This window comes from Lissotriton helveticus, chromosome 1_1 (assembly GCF_964261635.1).
Source record: "Lissotriton helveticus chromosome 1_1, aLisHel1.1, whole genome shotgun sequence".
Lineage (NCBI taxonomy): Eukaryota > Metazoa > Chordata > Amphibia > Caudata > Salamandridae > Lissotriton > Lissotriton helveticus.
In genome coordinates this window covers 1436838002-1436865721 of record NC_136057.1, presented here as the reverse complement: position 1 = coordinate 1436865721, position 27720 = coordinate 1436838002, and the positions used below count along the sequence as shown (strand labels likewise).

General features: G+C 46.5%; 1 protein-coding gene across 1 annotated transcript in view; it reads left to right on the top strand.

The window, feature by feature from the left end:
* The window catches only part of CRB3 (crumbs cell polarity complex component 3), a 51539-nt gene extending 25979 nt beyond the window's left edge, over positions 1-25560 (top strand). The window contains exons 3-5 of the mRNA XM_078685410.1: positions 21160-21209; positions 22388-22528; positions 23704-25560. Of these exons, the coding sequence (XP_078541536.1) occupies positions 21160-21209; positions 22388-22528; positions 23704-23799 (287 nt within the window). The 3' untranslated portion in view covers positions 23800-25560. The remainder of the gene's footprint in view (positions 1-21159; positions 21210-22387; positions 22529-23703) is intronic.
* Positions 25561-27720: the final 2160 nt, after the last annotated feature.

Below are 27720 nucleotides of genomic sequence, written 5' to 3'. Positions count from 1 at the left end.
TGCAATGCTCGTTTTGAAGCTTGACTAAAAAGGATTGAAACTTAGATTAGCTTGTGTGTGTCTTCCTTTATATAGGGAAATCATGGCAGGTGAATATATTTAATATACATCAAGCAACCATTCAGCAAATATATATATATATATATATATATATATATATATATATATATATATATATATATATATATATATATATAAAACAAATTTCTCCACAGGAAGAAAACAGCAGCCACACGGGGGAATCCTTTGGAAGCACTTTATTCTCTTTTTGATGGCGAATGCATTTCGGCAATTTATGCCTTCTCAGCGCCCAAGATGTATTGCACGCACTTCCAGTTCTCGCTGAATGTTCAAGCCTGCCGCCTCCTCATGATAACGAGAGCGGCTCCGCCCCCATGATCGTAAATCACGCACCTGTTGCACTTCTATGTGTGGCATGGAACTGCAACCCCCAGAATGCAGTACAGGATTCCAGGTAGGTACGTAGTGGAGTTTGAACACAATGGTTTGGAGCGTCTGTGTGGCTAACGAAGAAAGGAACCTTAAGTGTGCAGTCTTGAAAAGTTTTAAACAAGGCGCTCCCTCGAGTCCCCACACGCCTTAGCCTGTTAGTCCAAATGTTCATAGCCGCAGGGGCATGTCTGTTAGACATATTGCCCGAGGTCAGGTAAAATACGAGAACACTGCTTCATTACTTTCTGGACGTCTTGGCGGGCGATGGAGCAACCAATACCTTGGATACAAAAAACAATGTGCCGAAGCTGTTTGCCAGTAATCTCCTCGCCGCTTTGGAAGGCGGGGCCGCTGTAACCGCGTCTCTGGCCGACGCATATTGAATAAAACAAATTTCTCCACAGGAAGAAAACAGCAGCCACACGGGGGAATCCTTTGGAAGCACTTTATTCTCTTTTTGATGGCGAATGCATTTCGGCAATTTATGCCTTCATCAGCGCCCAAGATATATATATATATATATATTAATGTTTTCAGGAAAAGCATGCTATCTCCTAGGACCTCACCAGAACACCACTTCACATCTGCATAAAAGTAGACCGCTGCAACTTCTAAAGAGTACCGAAACTCTACTCTTGTACTCTGGTTACTTGTCCTGTTCCACTGAAAAACTCTTTATCCTTTGCCTCCCTAGACCCACAACCTTTCACTTCCCATTCCACACTTCTTCTTTGCGTTCTACCCTCTGTGTTAGTAGCAGATCCCCGGACAACATGGAGCGCGAGTGCCTTACAAAATTCCTGATAAAATGGGAGCCAATAGGAAGCCATGGATCTAATGAAAGTTACGTTTCTTGATAACCATTGGACTACACAAAGGATGAGTTCTTCATCGCGGTGACTCTCCGCATTAACAGCAGCTGAATTTGTTGATTTGTCCCTGACCCCAAAGCAGCAGTGATGTGAACCTAGATGTACTTAGGCAGAGTTGGTGGACCCAACTTCTTCCCATACACTGGGAAACTTGAATTTACCAAGCTGTTCTATCCGGAAAGTTAAAGCTTGGGATGTTGATATTTGGGGTGGGATGAGAGAGGCCAAGCAAAGGCAACCTGAATCCGCATTAGGCAAGTAAGTACCTGTTGAACTGACGGTAAGGAAATCTGCAGTGGTGCCTCATACCGGGATCTAATTGCTGGTTTGGAGGCAGAGGTTACTTAACTGTAAATCAGGAAGCGGTGAAACTTGAGTCACGAATCTTTGAGGCGGAAGGACTAGGGTACTACTGCTCACCAAATGGAAATGAACCTGCAAACACTCCTGTCGTAGTGAAATGAGGCAAAATAGGAGAGACTACTTGCAACGTGTGATATTCTGAGTATTACATACTTTAAATAATATATATATATATTTTTATATGGTTGTAAAAACTTCGTCTTGGATGCTGTTAAAGCAAAATCTGCCTTAAAAGATGGATGTTATAAAGATCAGTGGGGCAGCAGGTTCGGGCCACAGGAGGCAGGACCGGCGCTATTACTAACCTCGCAGTTAAACAGAAGTCTTAACTTAGTTGCCAAGGACCAATTTAGCAACCGTCTATGCAGAAGCACCACCTGATGTAAACTAAGAACCAACAGACCACTACAAAAATCATAAAAATCACGGACACTAACCCAATAACATGGATGAACCTGGCTGAAGAACAAACCATTTATTTTCTTCTGGAAACACCAGACTAGTGAGCTTCCCAACAATAACCCAATGAGTAGGAAGAAGCACAAAGTTAGAAGAAGCGCAAAGGGAAGAATAATGTTGTGTACTTCCAAAAGAAGCTCTTTACGGAAGCAGATCCGGATGTGGAAATAACTACAGCCTCGCTATCTTCAGCTTCATCAAAAGAGCTATAGGGCAAAAACTATATACTCCATATTTCTCTGTGAAGAAATAGGTTCACTGAATTGTAGCAGCCACAATTAACCTGTACGAAAAACAGTAGTAAAAAAAAGATGTGCCAGGATAAGAATACTGTGGAAGCAAAAGCAAGAGTTTGTTAATGTAAGGGACTAACACCAACCCTGATTCAGACAACCGTGGAAAAGAAAGCTGTCAACATAGGCCCTCTAGTTCCCATATCCTTTTCTATAAAAGTTGCTACACCTAATATATCTACTGCTGCTAAACTAAATAATGCAAATTTGAGATCTGCCCCTGTGGTAACAAGGAACATCTTAATAAACCCATTAGCATCCCCTTTCAATCCAGAGGAGAATGCAATCTCAGAATCGGAAAGCATTGAACGACAAAAACAGAATTCTATACCATAAACAATAAGACCTACAAATCTGGCTGCAGAAGTTGATACACTTCTTGAGTTCCTGGATATATTTCCAGATTCATCCTCATGCATCCCATTGAGCAGGTTACACCATCTTGCCATATTTTACGCAATACCACCCCCAAGACTAATAACCTTGAATGATATAAATCATGTGAACCCACTGCTACCATAAATGAATATGCAAAAAAAAAACCAAAAAAACAATTAATGGACGGAATGCTGGAAAATGCAAACATTCACCCCCAGTCACAAGAATCTGGGTTTAATCCATCATTCTTTTGCTCACCACACCACCCCCAGTTTGGACCCAGCCATATGGAAATCAGTTTTGACCCTGTTCCTTGTGGAAACAGTCCAGCCCGAACTGCCAAGCCAGGTCCTCCCAGGACCGTAAACAAGCATCCTGGGACCGGCTTCATCTACTAAATGAATATAGCAAATTCTCTGACAACTGAGGTTGAGTTTTGATCTTACAATGTTTTAAAAAGTGCAGAGCAGTTACAGATTGAGATTTTGTATTATCACATTCTAAACTTCCAAAACTGGTGGCAGAGGAAAGAATCTGTCACACAACCTAGCATATGATTACTGCAGTGGTCGGCACAGATTGGAGGTGGAGGGTTGGAGGCGAGGTTAAATGAGAAAAGTTTTACTTACCTGCTTGTCACGTCCTACTTACAGCTCCTCCTGGTCACGCCTCTCCTCCTCCTGCCGGCAGGAACAGGAAGCAGCATGGAGGCACCTAGGCTCCCCTGAGCCAACCACAACACTGCAATGCAGGATTGTGATCGGTCTGAGAGCTGTGACTCGGCGTTCAGACAAGGCATGGGGGCCTGGGCATGTTCTATTTCTATGTGGGGTTATTTATAAAGCGCAACTGTTACTCCAAGGAGTGTCCTGGCGCTGCTGCCGAAAGAGTGTCAGCGGGGGAAAGAAGGGAGAAATCTAGGGGCTGGAACAAAGCCAGGTTTTGAGCTTTTTCGAAAACACAGGCATTGCCCTAAGGCATCTGAGGGTCCATGGAAGTTTGTTCCAGAATGAGGGGTCCAAGAAATAGAGAGCTCTGCCCCTTAACCTTGCCTTCCTGATTTGCGGAATTCTAACAAGGCAGAGATTCGCAGAGCATAGGTTTCTCTAGGGGGCATAGAACTTAATTCTGTCTTGTAGATAGCCTGGGCCAGTTCCGTAGAGGGCTTTCTGGGTCACAAGCAGAATCTTAAAAATAATCCTCTTCCTCACCGGAAGCCAATGAAGATTCTTAAGAAGACATGCCACATGGGAGTAACGGGGGAGCCTGAAAATAGTTTGCTCCGCTGTATTCTGGACCTGCTGCAGCCTATTAGTCGGGTATTTGGGCATGCCTCAATAGAGCTGTAATGCAGTCTGGGTGGAGAAGAGGAAAAGTGTGCATGCCTGGTGTGGGTGGCACGAGAGAGCCGGCCAAAAAGCCATTGCACACTTGGGAACAAAACCATTCCTCAGCTGCTGTCAGCCCTGCCCCGCAAAGCTGATGTGCACCAAATAGGAAAAAATAAATAATAACTGAGTTATCATTTGACGTTTTCCTTATACTGGTGAAAAAACCCAGTGCGGCGATGCTCTCTGCCTTAGCAGAGGAGCCACCACTGTATGATTGCCCATCAAATCTTGCACTAAAAACCAGGGAAGATTATTTAATACTTTTTTTTATTTTATTTGTTTTTTTAACGCTACTGCACGAGGTAAGGAGCTATGGCATAAACAATGATTCAGTTCTCCAAGACCCTGGAAAAGAAATCCAGGAATCTCTGTGGAACAAATGATATATTGCTGCCAAGAAAAAAAAAAGACAATAAATGTTGGGTTCTCGTATCCCATGACTACTGCGGAGGGGCGATTATGTTGAAGCATCGTGTCAGTGCTAGTGCATGGGTCGAACATTTTGAGAGAGCCTACGGCAGTAGTAATGACCGCTAAATTATTTATTAATCCTCCCGTGCATGACGTGGAGATCATTGATTCCATCCCTAATTCACCTCTCATGATACTACTCTCCGAGGCAGAGAGCACCATCATCTGCCAGAAAAGAAACAAGGCCACCAGCCCGGCGTTGTCCTTTTGGACATGTTTGCACTGATCCTAAAATTGGAGCCCGAGATTTACAAAGGTGTTCTACATAGTACTGGCAGTTAACACTAGCCTTCCTTCGAGGCGGTCTGTGAATATTGTTCCACTGCATAAGAAGGGAAGCTGAGAGGACCCAGCAAAAAAACAGGCCGAACGCCTTGCTAGACTGGGTCTTGCTTAACGGTTTGCCGAGTTGGGCCGTTTCCGAAACTATACTCACTAGTTCACAAACCGACTTTAGGAAGGGATAAGGGGCTGTGGGCCAGGGCACTAGACTTTGTATGGACTGTGTACACCAAGATGAAGAAAGTCTCATTATATGTAATTGTATAGATACAGAAGGTGCTTTGCTCTGGTTAATAGAGCCAAAATATGACCAGCGCTAAACTCTATTAGGATTAGCAAAACATTGTTGCAAGCAATAAAAAGCTTGTACACCAAAACTAGTGCTCCTCTTTGCTGAAGCCTGGCATGGGAATGTAGTAGTGGTTTTGATATCCTGATAGGTGTTCGCTAAGGCTTCGTGCTCCTTTTTACTTTTCCTAAAACTACTTCTTTAAATTCACCCCCGGTATGCTTAAATTACACCAGTAATACTCTTAGCAGAAGTTACTGTTCTTCTGTCCTTGACGGACAATCCCATGCATAAGCAGATGAATTAATTAATCAACCACTGCAGGAAGAAACATTTGACAACGTTGACACAAGTTAGCCCGGACCCTAAGATGGAAACTTACGATTAGTGCTAAGCATTAAGAAAACTTTTGACTATTTAGGTATCCGCTTCAATTGGAAAGTAAACTGGCATGCACATTTAGAGGAGGCTAAAGCTATAGTCAAGAGGATTACTAATGCTGCCTTGAACTCATTAACACAAGAGACCGTATTACACATAATGCACCGAGGGCACAATGGGTGTGTGTGAGCACTGTGCGCCACTGGTGCACAGTGGTATTCTAGAAGGGATGCAGATGCTTGTGCGACCCCTTACGCAATACCGATAGCGCTTGCGCTACATGTGAGCCAGCGCTATCTTCAGAGAGTGTTCCCTCATTTGCATGGGAGTGTGGCCACATGCGAATGGGAGAATCACTTTGCTTTTGCGCCCGTGACCTATTACAGATGTGGGTGCAGAGTCTGAGAGGCCCTTAGGAGGCCCACCGATAGTCTCCAGAAAAGGTGCTGCACTGTCGGTGCCTCCTCCTGAGGGCAGTGCTCGGTATGGGGTTCCTTGTACCCCTAGAGATCTGGTGGGCAATATTTAAAAAAAAAAACAACCAAAGCACACACAGTCCTTATTTCAAGAATAACTGGGATATAATAATCTTCTTATTTCAGAATTGAAGAGTGATTTTATAGGCGCTTATCCGGCATAGACCTCGGGAGGCTGTGTCATTCTACAAGAGGTATCCTGGTCTTGTGCTGCTTGATTACTATCCCGCTGGCAACTCTTTTATGACCTACTCCATTTCACAACTACTAAGTGATATTTTCACTGAATTCGCGTTACTACAGGAACATTCAATCTGGCAAAGGAACATCTTTACTTACACAGCCTTGAGAAAGTCTTCGGATGAAACATGTGTCCGCTGCCCTTGTCTAATGAAGAATGTAGCAACATTCAATTACCATTGTCTGTCTGGAGAAAAAAGCGCCTATAAAAACACTCTTCAATTCTGGAATAAGAAGATTATTATATCCGAGTTATACTTGAAATCCAGACTATTTGTGTGTGCTTTGGTTGTTTTTTGTAAATACTGCCAACCAGGATTTCTGTGTTCCAACCACAACTTCCCAGGTGGTGGGGTCATTCAACAAAAGAGCACTACGCAACAAAATACTTTGTATTCTCAGTTACTCTAATACCGTTCCAAAATGTTTCTGTGCTACCATACATGTGCAGGGTTGTATGACATAGCCCCTGTTTCTTTCATGTGACCCCTAGACATCCACCTGCACCCATATGCAAGGCATCTCTTTTCCCTCTTTAAAGTTCAGGCAGCTGCCTCCTGCACTGTGAAACACGCAGCGGCTTGTAAGCAGCCTCAGTGGCCCCAGGACAGCATGAGTTTGTGGTTGCCCTGGGGTAGCACATATATTGTAATGGGAAACAGCCATTACAACACGGTCATAACCACGCATTGCCCTTACCACGAAAGGTTTACAATGAACATTCCTTTCCCACGCATACCCATTTCGACGAAATCGGCATGTGAAGTAAAGGCACGTTTGTGGTAAAGGTTTTGTGGTAATGGACATGGTGGAATTGTGGTAATGGTCATAACCGTATTGAGATGGCAGAATACCTGGAGTGGAAGAGGATCACAAGCATCATACAACCTGCACCAGCACTCCTGACCACATTCCTAGTTGATGCGGCCCCAGGTGGTGTTCAGTGAGGTGGCAGGCACAGGCAGTGTGGGTGCCTGGGGAGGATGTGCGCAGAGGCACTGGTTCCTGGAACTGGGACTAGCTGAAAGACTGGCAGACCCTGACTTAGGCTACTGCGGTGAGCGCACCACACTACGCACCAGGGGAATTGCAGTCCATTGACCAGGAGGCCTGAGTTTCAGATCATTCGTCCCCTCCTTGCTCTGGTGCTAGAGATCCCCCTTGAGGACTGGCTCACGCTTAAGGAGGGCTCAAACTTGGGCTGTTTGACCCAGGCAGCCCGAGAGAGGTGTATATGTACCGGTTTTCAAGGTCACTGACTCAGGTTGTTTGATCCGGGCAGCCTTAGAGAGGTGATTAGTTGCTGATTTTCAAATGTCTGAAAGTCCCTGTCAGGACTGACTCTGGCGCTGGGTCATTGTGGTCTCCAGCAGCCTGAATAGCAGATGTGTCTAACCTGTTGCAGCTGAACTGTATGGGGGAGAGGGGGTTGGGATATTCCTGTCACTAAACACAACAGTTCAGTGCACACACCCGCAGTTTACAAACAAATTAATGACAATATGGAAACGTTAACGATACGCTGCTTGTTTTGTACCTCTGTTTAATGTTCCTCTTGTCTGCAATTTTTTTCATAGTCTTAGCCAAGATGTGTTTCATCACGTCCCATTGTAGTAAATGGCAACTTCTTCTGGGCTAAACTCCTCTGAATCAGGTCCTCTATTTTGGTTGTAATTCCGTCCCCAAGGGTATCTAGGTACTATTGTCTTCACGTACAGAACCATTTATTTATTCGTAATGCCTAGTAAACGACAGTCCCTGTCTGGGTGTGAGAGCTTCTCAAATAAATAAATGGTCTCTGTACGTGGAGACGATAGTACCTAGATACCCTCCGGGGCAAAATTACAACCGAAATAGAGGACCCCCCAAGAAAATTTTGGAAAAAGACAGACCAAAATGGTGAATTTTACAGCACATTTTTCATTACATATTCAATTGTATTAACTTTCAAAGCAGAGTAAATAGTGGATGATGACCTTAAAGAGCACCAAGTTGCCCAGCCAGTCATACTTACCCATAGACATTCTTTCAGAGAGCATCAAAAATAGACACAAGTAGTGAATCAGAGAGAACAAAGTAAAAGTGAGATCAGCCCCACATGGTGTGTAGCGAGCAAGCGCGGTGAGCAACCTCTACTTGGGGGAGTTTGGGGGTTGTCCCCCAAGAAAATTTTGGAGACCGGCCAAAACAAAGCATTTTTTTCAACACCTTTTTCATTACATATTGGATTGTATTAACTTTTAAAGCATAGTAAATGATTACCTTATGGGTTTTAGGCTTTTTTAAAGACTGTTTCAATGTCATAACTTTACAGCATAAAAACTACATTCTGATATTCTTTTTTGTATTTTTAATAGATTGTCGCTCACGTTGTCACACATTAAGCACTGACATGCGATGTCACACATGAGCACACAGGCCACTGAGGCCAGAAACTGGGGAAACAAATGTCACAAATAAGCACCTAGGCACTGACCCAGGACGGTCACACCAGGCCAGAAAGCACAGAAACGCCACACAAGCACCCAGGCCAGTAAGCATCGAAATGTCACACATGAGCCTCCAGGTCACTGAGGCCAGAAACTATGGAAATGGTACACATTAGTACCCAGGCCTGAAAGCATGGAAACGTCACACACAAGCACCCAGAAGGCATGGTAATGTCTCACATGGCACCCTAGCCAGAAAGCATGAAAAAGTCACACAAATGCACCCAGGCCAGTGGCACTGGAACAGTTTTCAGAGTGGGGGCGCTGCCCTCAATGTTGCCTGTACATCACTGAAGTCATGGGATTGTGAAAAATTCAAGAATCACACAAAGAACAAGGTTAGCAATTCAGCCTTGCCTATTCCGGGACATAAAAAACGTAAACGTATATGCCAAACAATTTAAAGACACTGCACTCTTCATACTGCCACCTTGCCTTATAGAAAGAGCTTGTGCTCATGGTGACATCCTGGTGACATATGTAGTAAAAGGGAATATTTCTAGGCCTGGCAAAAGGTTCCTTTTGCCAGGTCAAAATGGCAGTTTTACAACTGCACAGGCAGACTGCAATGACGGGCCCTTGCCATGACGTTTAAATAGGCTACTTACGTGGGTGGCACAATAAGTGTTGCAGGCCCACTAGCAGCATTTAATTTACAGTCCCTGGGGATTGCAAACTGTGATCCACCCCCCCCAAATTAATATCTGTTAGTAGTCCACTTTGTGATCTCTTCGAACGGACAATATGAGAAGTGAAAAGTAAGAAAGTAGGGAGATACCCTTATGATTTACACAGGGAAGGGGTTTACAAGTAAACTAGAAAGACTCCAAATCCCTGTAGTGTAGCATCTAAAAGGCAGATCCCTCTCTAAACACAAGGGCTAGTATAGTATTCTTTCCTATTGAAATATCAATTCCCCTGACATTATCTATATCTAAAACAAATTATAATTCCCCACAATTTTCAGTATCACAGTGCAGCTTACAGTTTCTCAAAAACACTTCTATCAGGTTGCAGGTATATGAAAAAAGATGAATTTATTAAATAAAAATTACATTACGTACTTATACATATTTCATTACTCACATTCCTCCCTTTTTGGGTTACAATCTAACTGTATGTATATAAAAACTTTAATAAACAATTAGCAGCCTTTAATTTACAGTGTCTGGGGGGGTTGCAAACTGTGATCCACCCCACCCCCCAATTAATAGCTGTTAGTAGTCCACTTTGTGATCTCTTCGAATGGACAATATGAGAAGTGACCTATTAGTACAAAGGTTGCAATGTGAATTGTGCAGTCCGTGAGCAAATTGCACATTACTGGTTTTTAAATGGAAACAGTACATCAGGCCCACGGTTTAAGAAAAGTCTCTTTCGTTAGGACCAGGGGTGAAGCTAACATGCTAGGATTGAGAGTCAAAGTATGTACAATTCCTGGTTCTTTCGGCCCAGCCAAGGCAAGGAAAGAACAGCTATAGTTTCAAAGGGTGCATATAACATTAGGCAAGTTGTATCAAAACTTTGTAGTTTCAGAACAGAACTCTACAGGGAATGGGATTAGGTTTGTTTTCTCAGAACTTTAGTGGAAACCTTACATTGGTAAGGACACTGATGGTATAAAATTGGTCAAAAGACTGTAAGATTAAAAGAGTACTTTATATGGGTAAGTGCGTTTTCTGTAAAGGTCTACACCTGATCGACCATTTATGAGCATAGCTTGTTGTGGACCACTCGTCTGGTCAGAAGAGTCACTGTTTGCACATTTCGGCAAGATGCTACAAGCAACAGTTGTTAATCCTTGTCAAAAAGAGCTGGAGGCGGCTCATACATGGGGCGTCGTGACACAAGTTCAGAGCACACGGCCAGTCCGCTCACAGTACAGTTTACGAAAATACAGTCGCTTGGCTGTTTGACAGCCTATGAAAAGAAGTATTCCTACAAGAGTACCGACTGACGACCTTGCACCCTATTAGGTGTACACACTTCTAAAACTGGTCAGTGTTCAAGTTGCTGTAGCAGGCAGACACCAGGCGACTCTCACAAGATGCGAACCTGACCGCTTTTTGCTAGAGCTGACCTTTAAAAACAATATAGCATGTCACACATGCAACTAACAGACCAGAAAAAACGCATGCCATTTGTCTTTTTAATGCAGAAGATTAATGCCAAATGGCTTTCCAATGACACTCGAGTTCATATTGCTCAATGTCCTCAAATAATAACATCAGAGCGAACACGTTAAAAGAACTATGATGTATCTCCTCTGCATATTGATGTGGAGTGGCTGTACAATTATGTAAATAATACAAATAATCTCTAGTTAGGAGACATAGTAAAACTATGTAGAGCAGGGTAATGCTACTTCAAGGCGCTCATTACAGGTCAAATATTCAATACCAAATGGGAATCACGGGGGAAGATTGCAAACAAATAGCACTCACCTTACTTGTGAACGTCTAGTTCTTTCAGTAGTCTGACAGTCCAGTCTGTGGCATGCACTGTCTGTCTCAGTCAGAGTCTCTGAGGGCCGGTCCGCGGCGATGAGCCTCACTGGGTCGCAGCCGGCCGCACAGCACTGCAGCATGCAGTCTGCCCGCAGCGCGCGATCATGCCCCTCATGCCGCGCGGCACCATGATCATGATGAGACTCAGAGAGTGAGTCAGGTGAGGTCAATGCTGTGCCGTCGCGCCCGTGGTCCCACACCGGGTGATAAATACGCACTCCGCAGCGCACTCTCTCTCAGACTGCGAGTTGGACCGGGACATCGATACAGCACAACACTCCAGTCGAGTCCCGCCGCTTCTAACCAACGACTTCCTTCCTGTTAACTGTTCAGGACGTGAGGTGACCAGGTCACATCCCCCCACGGCACCACAGGCGCACTGTAGGCACAGCCATTAACGCAACGACCTACTCAGGCCAGGCCCCGCCCGGGGTCTCAGTATTGGGCAGTGAGTTAGTGTCTCACGGGTGCGAATTTCAATGCAGGCAGGCCCAGCCCCCAGTGCAGATTCAATGGTAACATTGTTGCACTAGATTCACCCAGAGCTGAGCAGGCTGCCGCCTGATCAAAATGAAATAATAATTTATTTGAAGTTGGCGTAGCGGCGCAGCTCACACCAGGCCTCTCAGTCAGCCTGATTGTGCTTAATGTACTACTGTAAGCACTGTGTTCTGTTGTTGGGGCCGATTTGGACCAACCGTGACTCACGGTCGGTCCAAATCGGCCCCAACAACAGAACCGGCCCCCCTGTCACGAAACCGGACCCCACCCCATCCAGCCCACTGGGGGATTGCCCGGTGCCCGGACTGACCAGTCTCTGAAGACATAATCTCACAGTTGGTCTCTGTCTTTGAACGCACAGCAGATGTGACAAGATGGAGACACAATTTAAAGGTATCTTTATTGCCCATTCGTCTTCTGAACTCCAATATGATAATTTTGGGGATGATGCAGCACCCCGCTTCCCTCCTTCCAAGCACCATCTTTAATAAAGCCCAGATTTCACGTACTTTTGATAGGCTGAAAGAGACCAAATTTTGGAGCAGGGACTTAAGGCCTCAAGCCTCGTGCTTTCAACAGCATGAGGTTTTAACCTAGCTAGAGGTGATCCTGCAGTTGGAAGTGTGAGAGGCGAAGCGCACAATAGGTTTCTCCCCAAACTCAGACCTGCCATACAGGTAAGATCCGTCCCCACCGAATCCTGACATATAATTAAGTGCAGTCACAGCCTGACCTGCTATACAAGAAAGTGCTGCCCACACACAGGCCCCAGCCCGTACTCCCTCTATGCCACTTCTAAACAAACTCCATTGGCTTACTGTAAAACAGAGGGTGTTGTTTAAAACATGCTGCACCATTCACAAATGCCTCATTGGCAAAGGTCCTGACTACCTGACCAAAAAGTTCATTCCCTATACCCCCTTAAGGTCTCTGAGATCTGGAGAGCAACAACTGTTATGTGTCCCCAGGTTCTGGAAATCTAGACAAGGGGGAAGGGCTTTGTCAGTAGCTGGGCCAAAGCTCTGGAATGATCTTCCCTATGACATCAGAGTTTGTAAGGAACATTTTCCTTTTAGGAAAAAATTAAAAACTTTTTTGTTCAACCACTAGCTCTGTTAGGGCTTTTGTTATACACTGGTCAGGGCTTTTGTTCACAGATGCTGCCAAAGGCGCGGAGATACTCCTTAGGGAGTCGAGTTCCTAGCGCGATACAAGTCTGTAAATAAATAAAATAAATAAATACAGCCCGATCCCAGGGCCTGTACATCAATAAGTGCAGCCAACACCCAGTCTTGACATCCAGGAAAGAGCTGCCTCACATCCAGTCCCTTGCACAGGGAAATATAGCTCACGGCAAAAGTGCAGGGAAATGCAACCCACCGTCTGCTTGGTGGTAATCTCCCGCGCTCTGCTCCTTGACTGTCCCCACGTCCCTCCAGCAGTCTGTCTGCTGGGCCCTGGCTCACCCTCGGTCTGGGCCTGTGTTTGAATTTCCAACAGTGCACAGACTTGAAGGAGAGGCGGGTAAGGGCGGTGACATCACATGCTTGGCACCGACTCCGGGACCGGGTCCAGGTGCCGCCGGGAGCCGTAGCACAGGCTGCAGTAACTGGTTTTTGGCCCACGCGCTCCATTAGGTAAAAGCCGTCTGGTGTTTGTCTCGTGCGTCTGGTGCTGCGCGCGCTGGTGACTGGAGGCAGAAAGAAGGACGCGGTGCCGGTGCGTCATCGTAAACACTCGTCAAGGGAACACCCCGGCCGCGGCCTCCCTCGGCAAGAGCTTGCACCAGGTATCCCACATCACCTCCAAGAGTGAGTGACGCGCTCCAGCAGGAGCCTGTCATCCATGTATCCCACTTCACCTCCAAGAGTGACGCGCTCCAGCAGGAGCCTGGGTCAGCCGGGTATCCCACATCACCCCCAAGAGTGAGTGACGCGCTCCAGCAGGAGCCTGTCATCCATGTATCCCACTTCACCTCCAAGAGTGACGCGCTCCAGCAGGAGCCTGGGTCAGCCGGGTATCCCACATCACCCCCAAGAGTGAGTGACGCGCTCCAGCAGGAGCCTGTCATCCATGTATCCCACTTCACCTCCAAGAGTGACGCGCTCCAGCAGGTGCCTGGGTCAGTCAGGTATCCCACATCACCCCCAAGAGTGAGTGACGCGCTCCAGCAGGAGCCTGTCATCCATGTATCCCACTTCACCTCCAAGAGTGACGCGCTCCAGCAGGTGCCTGGGTCAGTCAGGTATCCCACATAAATCCTAGAGAGACACGATCCCGCAGGGCCCTGTGTCAGTCAGGTAGTGCCTCCCTCCAGGGCCGACCGACACCCAGCGCCCACCTCCAGCAGCATTCTGTACCAGATATCACGCAGCTCAAGGGAATATCACAAACTCGTGCCTGCTTCCAGCAGGTCACACACCCCTCCAGGAGTGATGAGCTCCACGGGAGTTGGAGCTAGTCAGGTTCCTCTCTCTTATGGGAGCGACAAATGGTGGAGTGTCACACCCTCCTCCATGAGTGTCCACACACGGCAACCACCTGCAGCAGGAACCCTTCCCATGTATCACACATCCCCCCGAGAGTGACGCCTGCCTGCCCGTATCAAGCATACCTGCAGCGGTGACCCACACCATGTACCAATTTCCGCGAAGGGTATGTACCAAATATCGTACATTCGTGCTGGGATGGCACCGGTGGGAACTGCTCATCCCTTCATGGGTGAACCCCACCCTTTCTCCAAGTTCAGCAGGAGTCCTTCAAATCCTCCCCCACCCTCCTCGCGCCAACATACAGCAGAAGCCTGTCTTAGATTTCTTACATCTTCCGGGAGTGAGGCACGCCCCACGTTTGCCTCCAGCAGATGTCCACCCAAGATGTCTCGCACTACTCCTGCAGATTCTAACCTTGTGCTCTTATCCATTGCTTCTGGGACACCCAGTACTAGAAAATCCAGCCAAGCCCCTGCGGCAAGCCATCCTGTTTTAGCCGATAACCCACCTGGAGCACCAACTCCTGTGATGTCACATATTTATTCTCTTCGAGAAATCCATCGTCAAATAGTATATAGCGCACCTAAGGCATTGCCTTCCCCTGGCAGCCCTCTGTGACCTTGCATATCTTCCCAGTAAGGAACATGTTGAAATATAATCAGTGGGAGAGTCTTACAGGCGTACAATGTGACACATGTTATCTTCTTATTACAGGCGCATAATGATGCCATACCACTTGATAATGAATACTACTAGCTTGAAATAGTTAATTACACATCAAAAGGGCAGCCACGCAGTCCAATAAATGGATTACTGACTCACTTAATAAGGTTCTCCCAAGTAGTCTGAGGGAAGTTGCAAATAGGGCACATAAATCCCCCAGGTAAAACGCTCATTTACTGTCCCTGAAAAAAAGAATGCAAACCGACGGAGAGAAAGTGGAGAAAGTTCTTTGATTTAAGTAAAGCAAACTATAGGGAAGTGACTAGGTTATACCTCTCCAAAATTAAAATGGCTCAAGCCCTCTTCTTTGACACCAAAATCACACATTCCGCCAACCCCCCCCAGAGAAATCTTAAGGATCCTCAAAGATATTACAGTACCACCCACAGCCTGCTCTAAGGAGAATGACTGTGAAGCATAGTAATGATCTGGCACATTTTTTTCAGGGAAAAAAAGTGTACATATATTACTCTTTCCTGGAAAAGACCATCCCAGCCCCTCTTGTAATATCAACAGGAGGGACCACTTTTTCAACACATCCCCATCTGTGCCGACAAGGGGCCACCTATCAACATTTCCTCAACTCACAAGGGACATGGTTAGGGAATTGTTAGGTTTGGTAAAATCAGGCTCCCCATGGATCCAAACCCACATAGTATCCTTCAAAAAGGAGCAGACTGCATTGTCCCTCTGCTGACAAAACTGTTAAACCTCTCTCTTAGCAGCCTTGGAAGCATGCCACAGTCAGACCAATCCTGAAGAAGCCCGCCCTCAACCCCCTCCGTCTGAACAACTACAGTCCCATTTCTCTGCTTCCAGGAGTCATGAAGGTCCTTGAAAAACAGAAATTTCTCAGCCTTTCTAGAATCACAGGCTGTACTCCACCCTACCCAGATAGAGTTCTGCTCACAACACAGCACAGAATGTGCTCTGTTGGCAGAGGTCGAAGAATTAAGAAAACTCCTGGATCTGGGAGGCCCTGCAGCCATTATCCTCCTTGGCTTATGTGCTGCCATTGATACAGTCGAACACGCAATCCTAATTCAGAGAGTCCCCAATGTAGGTGTCAAAGGCAGGGCACTGGAATGCATTTCCTCTTTCCTAAAGGATCGGACCTTTCAGGTCCTAGATCAATCACACTATTCGACAAGTCTTCCCATCAGCTCTGGAGTGCCTCAGGGTTCCTCCCCGAGCCCCACTCTCTTTAAGTTGTATATGCTCCCCCATGCCAATCTGATGCAATAATATGGACTGTCTCTGGTGTCCTATCCTGATGACACCCAGCTGGTCATGTCTATTTCACCAGATCAGACGACCAAAAAACCATCCCTTACCTCGTGCCTTCAAGCAGTAGCTAATTGGATGGGCAGCTGCAAACTAAAACTCAAAAAATACAAAACAGAAGTCATGGTATTGGAAAATAACCCTCGCAGCAATCTCCTGAGGTGCATCCCACACCACCGAAGTCAGCTACTGACAGCCCCCAGGCCCAATAACGAGCCAGGGAGTATCGCTAGACCCTAAACGTACGATGGAACACCATGCCAGGAAAACTTCAGCTTGCTGTCATGGCACCTTGAGGTTACTGAGGAAAGTTCTTAAGCTCCTTCCTTTCTCAGCCAGGAGAAGTTATTGTCCATGCTTTGGTACTAGGACGCCTAGACTATTGCAATGCCTTATACCTCGGTTCACCATCTTATGTGTCAAAGAGGTTGCAGACTGTGCAGAACGCAGTGGCTCGACTTCTCACAGACACACCTAGATACCAGTCAGCCACCAAAGCTCTCCAGGATCTCCCCTGGCCTCCAGTGGAGCGCAGAGTGCAGCTTATAAGTCCCTATGCATAATTTACAGGGCGATAAATAGCAGAGGCCCTCCTACTATGCTCACTGACCTCCCCCATGCAACCAGTAAGCATCTTAGATCAGCTTCTGCCCACCTACTAACGGTACCCAGGGTTAGGAAATCACACTGGGGTGTACATTCCATGTCCTTTCTAGCACTCAAGCTCTGGAGCCTAGAGATGCTTCTTGGAGATCAGAGTCTATGTCCCCAGGGGCTGAGTCGTCCCTCGCATAGAGCCTAGAGTAGAAGGCTCTAAAGGCCTCCGCAATGTCTACATCTGATTGTACTATTGACCCAGCTGCTGTTTGAATCTCTAAAACTGAGCCAGAGACCTCCCGCTGGCACAATATATGCGGCCTGTGTGATCCCCACTAAGAAAAAATGTATGCCGGAGGCGTAAGTCATATTCTGCTCTATCTAGATCTAGGCGGTGCAGAATTAAGCATTTCTTTTCCAGCTCTCTCCATAGGCGGGGAGTACCAGTGCGTTTGTGAATTGAGTCTAATTCTGCTACTGCGGATGCTGCCTGGCTGCATATCTCCTTCTTTAGTTTATTCTCATTTTCCAAAATTGCTATTAGTTCCCCACGTATCACCAATTTTAATGCTTCCCAGACCGAGGCAAGGCAAACCTCCTTGTCTCATTGATGCTAAGATGCATTTTAGTTGCTGTATGTACTGTCTTTACCGTTTGTTCTGATGGGAGCATACTGTTTGCACGCTGCTAGCATGATAAACGCGGTTGGCAAGCGCCTAGGTTCAGCGTCTGCGTGATCGGAGCATGGACTGAGAGAGAGCGAGGTTCGATTGTCGCTTCAACTACGCAATCCTTTAGGGCATCCCTGATTAGGAAGTGATCTATGCGAGCACAGGACTTGTGGGCAGCTGAAAAAAACATGTAATCCCTAGCAGTGGGGTGTGTTTGTCTCCAAATATCATTAAGAGAGCTATTTGCGAGCCTTTGGAGCCCATTCTGCGAGAAAGGCCCGGTCTGAGAAGTCTCTTAGAGCGGTCAAAGTCTGTATTCATTACAAGGTTGAGATCTCCCCGACACCCCCACCCAATAACACCGCTCTATCAGGAGTGCTAGGATTTGCTTGAGGGAGTTGACTAGGCAGTGTGTTCTTGGTGTTCGTTTGGCGCATACACAGATGCTACTGTAAACTGTAGATGGCCCCATTGTAGCCTAATTCCCAGTGCTCTGCCTTTGATTTCAGCCTCCAGGCCAATGACCTTACCCCAGAACTTATGAGCAAGGAGTATAGCAACCGTATTGTTTTTAGTTGTGTCTGATGTCCAGAATTGTCTGGGAAACTTAACTGAGCGCATGCTGTGGGTATCACTGGTTACCAAGTGTGTCTCTTGCAACAGACAGATTTCCCCCCCCCACCCCGAATGTTTAAAGAAAGACCGAATCGCTTTGCATTTCACCGGGCTATTAAGGCCTTGAACATTAATGCTCACAATACGCATAATGTTTGTCGTGCGTTTTCAGGGTACCCAGTAGTGGCTAGGTTATCATGACTCAAGGGGCCAGAAGGGAAGAACGAGGGGATTAACCTATTTCCTTCAATGCTCTTGCTATCTATATAGTGTCTCAGTTGGAGTGGAGGAGAGAGAAATACAAGAAGACCGTAAGAACCCCACAACAAATGTAAGAAAATATACATAACACCAAGCGACCAATGTTTGTCAAATTCTGTCAATTGGAGTGGGGGGGGGGATATGGCCATCTGTTGGAGGATCGTTCCTTCATATTGTCTCCTACGGAAGTGCGGAGACATCTAGCTGACAAATGGCGGGTGCGGCGACCTTGCTCTCCTTAATCATCCCGTTCCTCTGCCGCCACCATTGAGTTTGTCCGGATCCCCTCATGACCTAGGGGCACTGCCACCATCAGTTCAGGACTCCGCTAAAAGAGTGTACTCCGCCAAAAGGGCCTGCAGCACCGCCTGCCTTTCTTTGTCAATGGTTTGTGGGTCAGGTTTAGACTGACGGCGATTGGTTGTAATCCTCTGCCACGGTGATTGCAACCGCCCGGGGGAAGAAGGCTCTCCCCAGCACCCTCCTGGACTTCGATGTGCAGCAGGGCGCAGGCCTCCCTGAGGGATCTGATTTAGTGGAGCACTCCCTCATGACGAAAAATATTGCGAAAGGGATGGCCCCAAATGTAGGGAATGTTAGCTTTTTTCAAGTGCTCCGTGACAGGGCGGAAGTCCTTGCATTTTTGCATAGTGATCCGTGAGAGATCTTTGTGAAAGGTCAGGGTGTGCCCTTTAAACTGGACCGGGTGAGAGTCCCTGGCTTTCTTAATTATTGCCTCTTTTACTTGGAAATCATGCAGGCACACTTGTATGTCAGCCGGTGGCCCCTTCCTGGCTCTTTCAGGTCCTACCCTGTGGACCCGATCTATCTGAATTGAGGAATCTTCTGCAAGGCCCAGGACATGTCTAAAGAGGGTCGTGACAAATTCATGCAGGTTGGAACCTTCTGCTTTGGATGGCACACCACTAATTTCCATGTTATTTCTCCAGAAACGGTTCTAGAAGTCCTCGTTGTGTGCCTGCAGATCTAACTGTTGCTCTTTAAGCCTGAGGACCTCTTGTTGCAGCCAAGTGACTTCCTCCACCCTCCCGGGTTCTGTATCTTCCAACCCTGCCACTCTTTCACCCACCTCGTTGATGTCTCAACGCATCTCTTGGAAATCCGTCGCAATTTCCAATCTCATCGCATGCAAATCCGCACGTGGGTAGGTCAAGAAATGACTTGGTCATCGGACCCTCCCTGTCACCGGTGTCTGATTTGGTATCTCCCCCTGCATTTAGATTCTTGTCTTCCACACTGGTGCCTCCGCTGGCCTTACCAAACATATCTTTAAGGGAGCGCTCCTTCTTTCTTCTGTGCCGTGCCATGCTGTCATGCCTTAGCGCATAAGATGTCACCAATCGGTGCTCTCCCAGATATTCTGTGTCTCAAGAATCCTATATTCCTTTCAGGTTACTTGTGGCCAACGCTCCGCTCATCAGGCCTGGCCCATCAAGCCAGAGGGGGATCTCCTGCTGCTCACACCCTGCTCTCCCAAATGTTCGTATGGCCTGAGAATGGGCCCTGTTTATGAGCGTGCAACTCCAGACGATCCGCCAGGGATCCCCTGCCCGGCCTTCAACCACGTGTGGCTGATTGGGTTGAGTGCTGTACCCTCCACGTCCGTTCTCCTCCACTTTTGGAACTATGGCTGTGGCGGGGGCAGAGCAGCGGGCCAGCAAAGGAGGGCCTTGATGGGGGGGGAATGTCAAGCTATGTGGGTTAGCAGGGGTATCATCAATTGCACCCAGATCCTGTCACGTCTTCTCTTTACTGTGCTTGGGCATGTCCCTTAGATGCGGTGCGCCAGGTTGAGGATTGTCCCCTTCTCACTTGTTGCACCAAGGGGGCTTAATGCGCTGTCTGGTACGCCGGAATTCGCTAGTAGCATGTCCCATCCGTCACTCCATGTGGGACCCCCTCTTTCGCGCTGGGACTCTGAAACCAGCCCGCCCCAGGCAAAATCATATGCAGGGGGAATGGGGGTGAATATCTCGCCCCAATGTCCTCCACACACCTCTGTGTTATGCTAGTGGGGCTTTTGTTTCCGGTGGCTCAGGAGTGATCGAGAAAGCACATCCTAGCTGCCCGCTATCTTGGCCACACCCCTGGATTTTTTTTTCCCCCAGAATAAAAATAATCACACCACCTTTGTCTGTGCATGGTTACACATGAGCTAGCCATCTTGGATTTTTTTCTCTAAGTATAACATAAATCAGTCCAATATGGCTGACTGTGTGAGAATGCCTGGAAATGCATCTTGGGTTAGCTGGTTCTAAAAAATAAACATACAATTCCAAGATGACTGCCATTGCACATACTTGCATACATGCTCATAGGCATCTGTTTGAATGGTTTTGGCCATAAACTATGCCAAACCACATTAGCAAAGTCAAAGGCTGTGCACCTGCATTTGACTGGCCAAACTTATTGGCTTTGCCAACGCTTGTTTTTCTTCCTCCCTGGGAACTGGCTCCAGACATATTTTGTGTAGTAGGCGGGAGAATGCCTAATGGACATGGGTGGTAAAGCATAGTAAATGTATGTGTGGGAGGTGGGGTTGAGTTTAGGTAGGAGTATTAAAGATGCTCCTTGTTTCAAGTGCAGGTATTAACGAGATCTAGTAGGGATACATTTGAGGGTTGTTACAGATGTGTTCTTTCCTCACCAGATACATCCAGCGCTACGAACAGTACAGAAGCACCTGGCACAGGACTGACGGTAAGGGAGCGCACCGGTGCACACAGTGGTGAAAGTGTGTACCAGCACGCGCAGAGGTGAAAGTGTATGCCAGAGCGCGCAGGGATAAGTGATAGAGTACCAGTGCAGAGTTAACTGAGTTGACCATCACACGCAGAGGTAAACAGGAGTTGATCAATGCACAGAGAGTTACCAGCATATGCAGTGAGATGTGATAGCACATGCAGAGTGTGAGTCCCGAGTCCAGCTGGAACAAATCCTGGTGGGGTGTCCGATTATACACACAATCAGCATTGAGGGTCTCACATTTGGCTCTAGGGTATTAAAAAAAAAGACCAGTGCACCTGTGTTTTTGTTAGGTGTCTTTGAAGAGTACCAGTAAAAATAACCTCTCAGAAAGATTTTCTAGTTAATAATTCCTGAATAACATTTTCATTTCCTAAATGTGGTCAACCATGAAACTGACAAACTATTGATCCTAGAATCTCAGGCCAGGGCCCTCCCTGGACTGTGTCAGAGAGCAGAGTGTGGACCCACCTACATGCCTATCCCAGAGAGCCCATCACTGCCCACCACAGCTGCCTCAGACAAGAGCAAGGACTCACTTGAGGACTGACACTTGGAGCCAGACCCTATCTTGCGGTGTTCCATATGCCAGAGAAGGGGGGCCACGGACAGCTCTCCTAGAGGTTGCCCCCTTGTACTGCCCTTGAGAACAGAGCTTTGGCCACCTACTGCTATCCCAGAGAAAGGGATGGAAAGGGCACCCACAGGTATCCACACGGCCAAGCCACAACTGCCCAAGACGGTAGTGGCTCAGCTACAAGACTTCCTGGCGAAAGGGCAGGCCCACGGCTGTTCCACAGGGCCTGACAGGAGTCCTCTCATGCAGTGGGTGGAAATTCACTCGCCCTAGGCAGTCCAGTGGGCTGGAACCCACTTATGACAGTCCGACTGACTGCTCGCTGTCCCAGAGTCCTGGGTCTCTCACTCAGCTCTCTGATAGGGAAAATGCATGTGTAGATTGAACACTAGTTGATCTTACACCGAATCCTAGAGCCAGGGTCATTCACTTGCTAGTACAGTAGCAGTAGAATCCAGGCGCACCAGACTTCCTGCATGGCTGAGTAATGCAATACCTGCACATTGGGGTGATGCACAGATTAATTGCTTACAAGGTTATCTTTATTCTCCCACAGGAACCTCAGCGCATTGCTGCTATCACTGTCCCCTGTGTGGTCGGAGGGCTAGTCCTCATCGGAATCCTCGTCTTTGTTATCCTCAAAGTGCGTGAAAAGCGCCAGACAGAGGGCACCTATCGCCCGAGCAGTGAGGAGCAGGTGGGTTCCCGCGTGGAGACGAGCAACGCCTTGAAACTGCCTCCTGAGGAGCGGCTCATCTGACCTTTGTGAGGGAGAGTGTGCTAAACTTTCCTGCCATTTTGGAAGCCAATCTCCACCCGGTCCATACCGTAGAGAACCATGCTACGCGTGTATGCCTCAAGTCCTGAGGTCACCTGCAGCTGTGATGGGAGAGACTATACATTTATTAGAGGAATAACATGATCACATCACTGTTGGCAGATTTGGGCAGTAGGCATCCGGGGACTTGGGCCTAATCCCGTAATTTATATGTGCTGGGCCTGATGGTAGTAAAGACTTCTCTTTGCAGGGTGGGTCAGGTTGAAGGTAAGAATGAGGCTGCCAGTGGGCGAAGGGGCAAAAGAACATCTCGGAAAGGAGAGCTGGGCAGTTACTGTGAGCTCTGTCCCTTAACTCTATCTTTATTGGCCCATCATTGCCCATGCAGTATCATGTGCCTATATTTATTATACTTATTCAAGCTCTAACATGTGTGCCTATAGCCTTTGACTGAACGTACATGAATGTAAGGTATCCCCTGTTTTGCACACTCCTCTCCCTAGTGCTTTGAAACTTGTAGCTGTTGGCCGCCCACTGACCGTGATCAAGGGCTTCCATTTCTGGATAAATTACTTTTTCCATCTATATTTAATCACCAGTAAATTGTTTGAGTATTCCATGACCTTCCATTTAACACACATCTCAGAATTGCATCCCCAAGTCATTGATTGTGTTTACCCTCTGACCTAGTGTGCTACTCTGGCCTAGGCGAAGACATCAGCTTTGTGATGTCATCACCGACAGTACCCGGTTGCTGAGCTGTGATGTCACTACATATGTTGGCTTGTCCCTGGGCCATGATGTCATTTTCTGTGTTGACTCGTACCTGGGCCTTGACGTCATTAACTTGTTGTGTCCCCCAGTACCGTGATGCTCCATAAAGAAGTAAGGAGGGCGGGTAAAAATCTCCTCTAAGAGTGCAGAGGAATGTCATTGCCTGTGAATAGCGGGGATCTAGGATAGTTGGAGTGGATTCGACGACTAACCCTGTGTTGTGTGTATGACTTCCTTTATTGCACCCTTACCCCTTGACTTGAATGCCCACTGTCCCCATTTCCCTTCCCACCTTGAGATGGGCTGTGTGTCTCTTTCAGCCATCTGGCAAGGAGCTAGGAAACTACTGCAAGGACAACCTGGCAGCGACGTGGGAAGACGAGAGGGCATCACACACGCAGGGATCTGCTGTCTAGTGGCATCAAGGATGGACTTTCCAAGAGACGGCTGAGGTCCCACAATGACCCCGCAATATTTTGTTGTGCTCTGGAGCGCACATCTGCTTCACTGCCACTATGCTGTGCACGATTGGGGCATTCGCTGGAAATTGCATTGCTGATGCTTTGCCTTCTGTGCTTAGGCCAAGGTGTTTATTCCCATCTCTCTATATTTTTTATTAGTAAATTACCATGTCCTTAAATTAGTAGCTCACCATACCCCTAACTAAGTCTTTTCCGCTGTGCCAAAGGCAAGATTGCTAAATTAGTTTTTTGACACTGGGATGTCTTCTGAGTACAAACATGGCCTCCTTAACACCATCCTTTTCTGTGATCAGTAGCTAGTCCCCAAGCTTTCCCCGTGCCACTGAACTGGCATCATCAAACCAACCACTTCCAATCAAAATTAACAAAAAAAACGACAAGCAACACAAAGTGTCCTTAAGCCAGTTAAAGAGAGTTGGACCTCAAGGAATCCTCTATGCTATCTTGTCTAGTAACTCACAGAATGACAACACAACATAGGTTCCCTGCTGTGGTGAAGTAGTTCCATGTTTGTGACTGCCTTAATTTAATACATCTTTTCAGAACCTTTCTGTTAATTTTAACAGAAACTCGATGATGAATCTTGACTCCCCTCCACTTACTTCACTCATGAGTCTGACTCTCTTAACACAATGCACATTATCTATCTCAACCTCAAGAGGAAATTCAGATCCTAAAATGTATCCTACTTGTTCGCCCGCACACAATGAAATGCAGTCACTGTTTCCGCAGACAAAATTTTGTTGCATACACTAACATGGTCTGGGAGGTAAGACATTGCACCTGATTCTCAGTTGGACGAAGGTTTGAGTTAAAAACCTCGGGTCGTATCTCATAGCGAAGACAGGAGTCTGGATCTTGGCTTGCTCTGATGTGCTAAAAAGCCACAGCCTAGTTGTAGGTTTTGAGACGATTCACCCTTGCCGCAAAGATGCCGCTATGTATCTACCAAATGCTTTCAACTAATCTCAATGGAACACATTGATGCTATAGGTATCAGCTGGGAACCTCTACCTTTGTTCACAGAAGTGCCTGTGTGGATGTCCTAATGCGGTTTCTCTGCTTTACCAACCTGCTTGCTCAGTCCAACTCTGCTGAAGCTCTCTTGCCATTTTTTGAATTTTTTTATCTGGGCAGGTGCTATTCTATTTTTAATGTGGGTTCCTGCTTTTCTGCAAAGATTTCGATTCCATAGGGCTCACTACTGAGAGTCTTTGTATCATTTATAGCTATGGATTGGTCCTGATCTGTAGCTTTGACATAAGTCTACGTCCATAACTTGGTATAGGTCCTGAGCTCACCCGTAGCTGTGGATGGGCTCTAAGCTGACCAGCAGCCATGTATGGGTCCTGGTCGTTTTCCACCAATGGAGTCTGACCTGTCACTGTGGATGGGACCTGAGCCATAGCCTCAGAAAGGACCTGAATCATTGCTTTGGGAAGGCCTTCAGCGGTAGCGTTTGACGGCTTCTTGGCTGTCCCTTCGGCTGTACCCTCTTTTGTAGTTCTGGATTGGTCCTGGTAGGTTGCTGCTTTGGCTTTCTGCTTCCTACCTTACTTTAGATTTTTCGCTGATGCTGCGCATCTTTGCCTGTCTTTGGACACAACAAGCATTGTACAGACTTTGAGCCTTGCTAGAACGCAAGATGAGATTTTATCATGTTCTTAAAAGCAATAAATCTATTTTAACACACAAGGTTGAATGAGTATCTTTTATTGGATGCACACAGTAAATACTGGTAGGACAAATGCCTTTGCACATTTTGTGGGTGAAAAACTGCTCCCTTGGAAACTGGGATAGTCCCAGTGAGCACTGCTATGTTGCTGGATACAAGATCCTAGGTGGCTTGTTCAGTTAAATTCCAAATGTTAACCTAACCTTTTTGTTAATAAAATCATATCTTTCTTTAAGTATACATTATTGTTAATTATTCATCATGCTTCTCCATACTGTGCTTCCATATTGCACAATATGTTTTTGTGAATATCCAATGTATTTCAGGCCTTACATAGTTCCTTCTTCAGGGGGTATGTAGCTAGCAGTTTCTGAAAACTGCATATTTCATATTCAGAAAGGAAGCTTGCTTACATGATTTCTGATGTCAACAGGTGGACCCATTCTGTGTATTTCGTTCTCTTGGGTAATGTATTAGCAGTCGGATTACCACATCTTTAATATAGATGACTATGGGATGACCCAATGAATTACTGGATGTGAAAGGATTGTACAAAGTGAAGTGCATGCTCTGAACAATTAATCTATGTCCCAGACGATAATGTGTCCATGTTAGTATGCATATGGTCATCATCTCTGTAATGATAGTGAAATTTGTTCAGAAATATCACATATGCAACAATGGAAACAAGCATTGGCATAGCCAATAGGTCTCGCCTTCGGGATCTTTTACGTTTTTTTTTTATATTATATTATTGTATGTGAAAGTTCTAATAAATGTGTTGAAACTTTCACATACAATAATATAAAACATAACTAAAACGTGAGAGCAGGGGGTGGCACAGAGAGTAGAGGCAGGGTGCTGTGGCATAGAGCTAAGCAGGAAGAAGGTAGTGGAAACACGGGGCGAGAGTGAGGGGGGCAAGGGGGGCAGAGAGTAGAGACAGCGAGCAGGGTGCAGTGGCATAGAGCTGGAGAAGCAGGGGGCACCAGAAGCACAGGGTGAGAGCAGGGGCAGAGAGTAGAGACTTGGAGCAAGCAGGGTGCTGTGGCATAGAGCCGGACAGGCAGAGGGCGCCGGAAGCACGGGGTGAGAGCGGGGCAAAGAGTAGAGACGGGGAGTAAGCAGGGTGCTGTGGCATAGAGCCGGACAAGGAGTGAGAGGGCACAAAGAGGCAAAAGAGAGTGGAGCGCGAGCGCCTCGCTCTAATTTTCAAGCACTGCACTCGTGCTTGTGGCACGCCCCTGCTCGCTCCCATAAGGTGGATGCTGCCACAATATTTGATCTGCCTACAGGTGTATTTTACCTTCACAGTTTTATATGCTGTTTGGGTATACCCTTCCATTTCCGTTAAAATGCATGAGTGACTGTTTTACTACGCAAAAGTAGTCACTTATTACACATTAAATTACCTATACACAAAGCAATCCTACTTTAATTTTTTTTACTCTGAAGCAGACATTTATAAATTTGCTTTTTCAGTGCATGTTGTCGCAAATGGAAGATCCATAGACCCGGTGCACAAACAAGGTAACTTTATTCAGGCTTGGTTCCATCATCACACATTCCAGCATTCAACCTGGCTGAGCAGTATGGAAGGGACAACTATGGAAGAGGAATGACAAGTAGTTTATGACATGTTTATGTATTACCATGCTGTAATCGTGTGTTTCTTTCAGTACCAGACCTTGAAGCTACTACCCAAGAGTTAGTTTTTTTTAGTTTAATGGAAGTAGTGCAAATTGCATAAAGAGGTTGTTGGCGGAAACATCCACTACTTTTGTCAGAACAATTGGAGCAACGCTCTCTCCCCACATACTCTACATTTCTCTCCCATTTCTGTAGCCAGAATAGGAAAATTGCCTATGAGCTGTAAGTCAATGTTCATTCACAGAGCCTTGCTTCCAGTGCGATCATTCAATATAAGGAGGCAAATCCATGTGACTGCTGCACTTAGTTTGCTGTCAAACCTTGGATACTGAGTAAACGTCTGTTTATTTTTCATTCTAGAAATAAGTCCAGTTATATATGAATATTTCCTGAATAGTACTCTTGTATTAAACAGACCAAAGAGAATAAAGTAATGCTGACTTGTACGTTTGTATATTTATTTTTACAACAATGCTTGACCTATCAGATGTGTACATAAAATTCACCTTTTACAATTTTTGTTTCCCTGA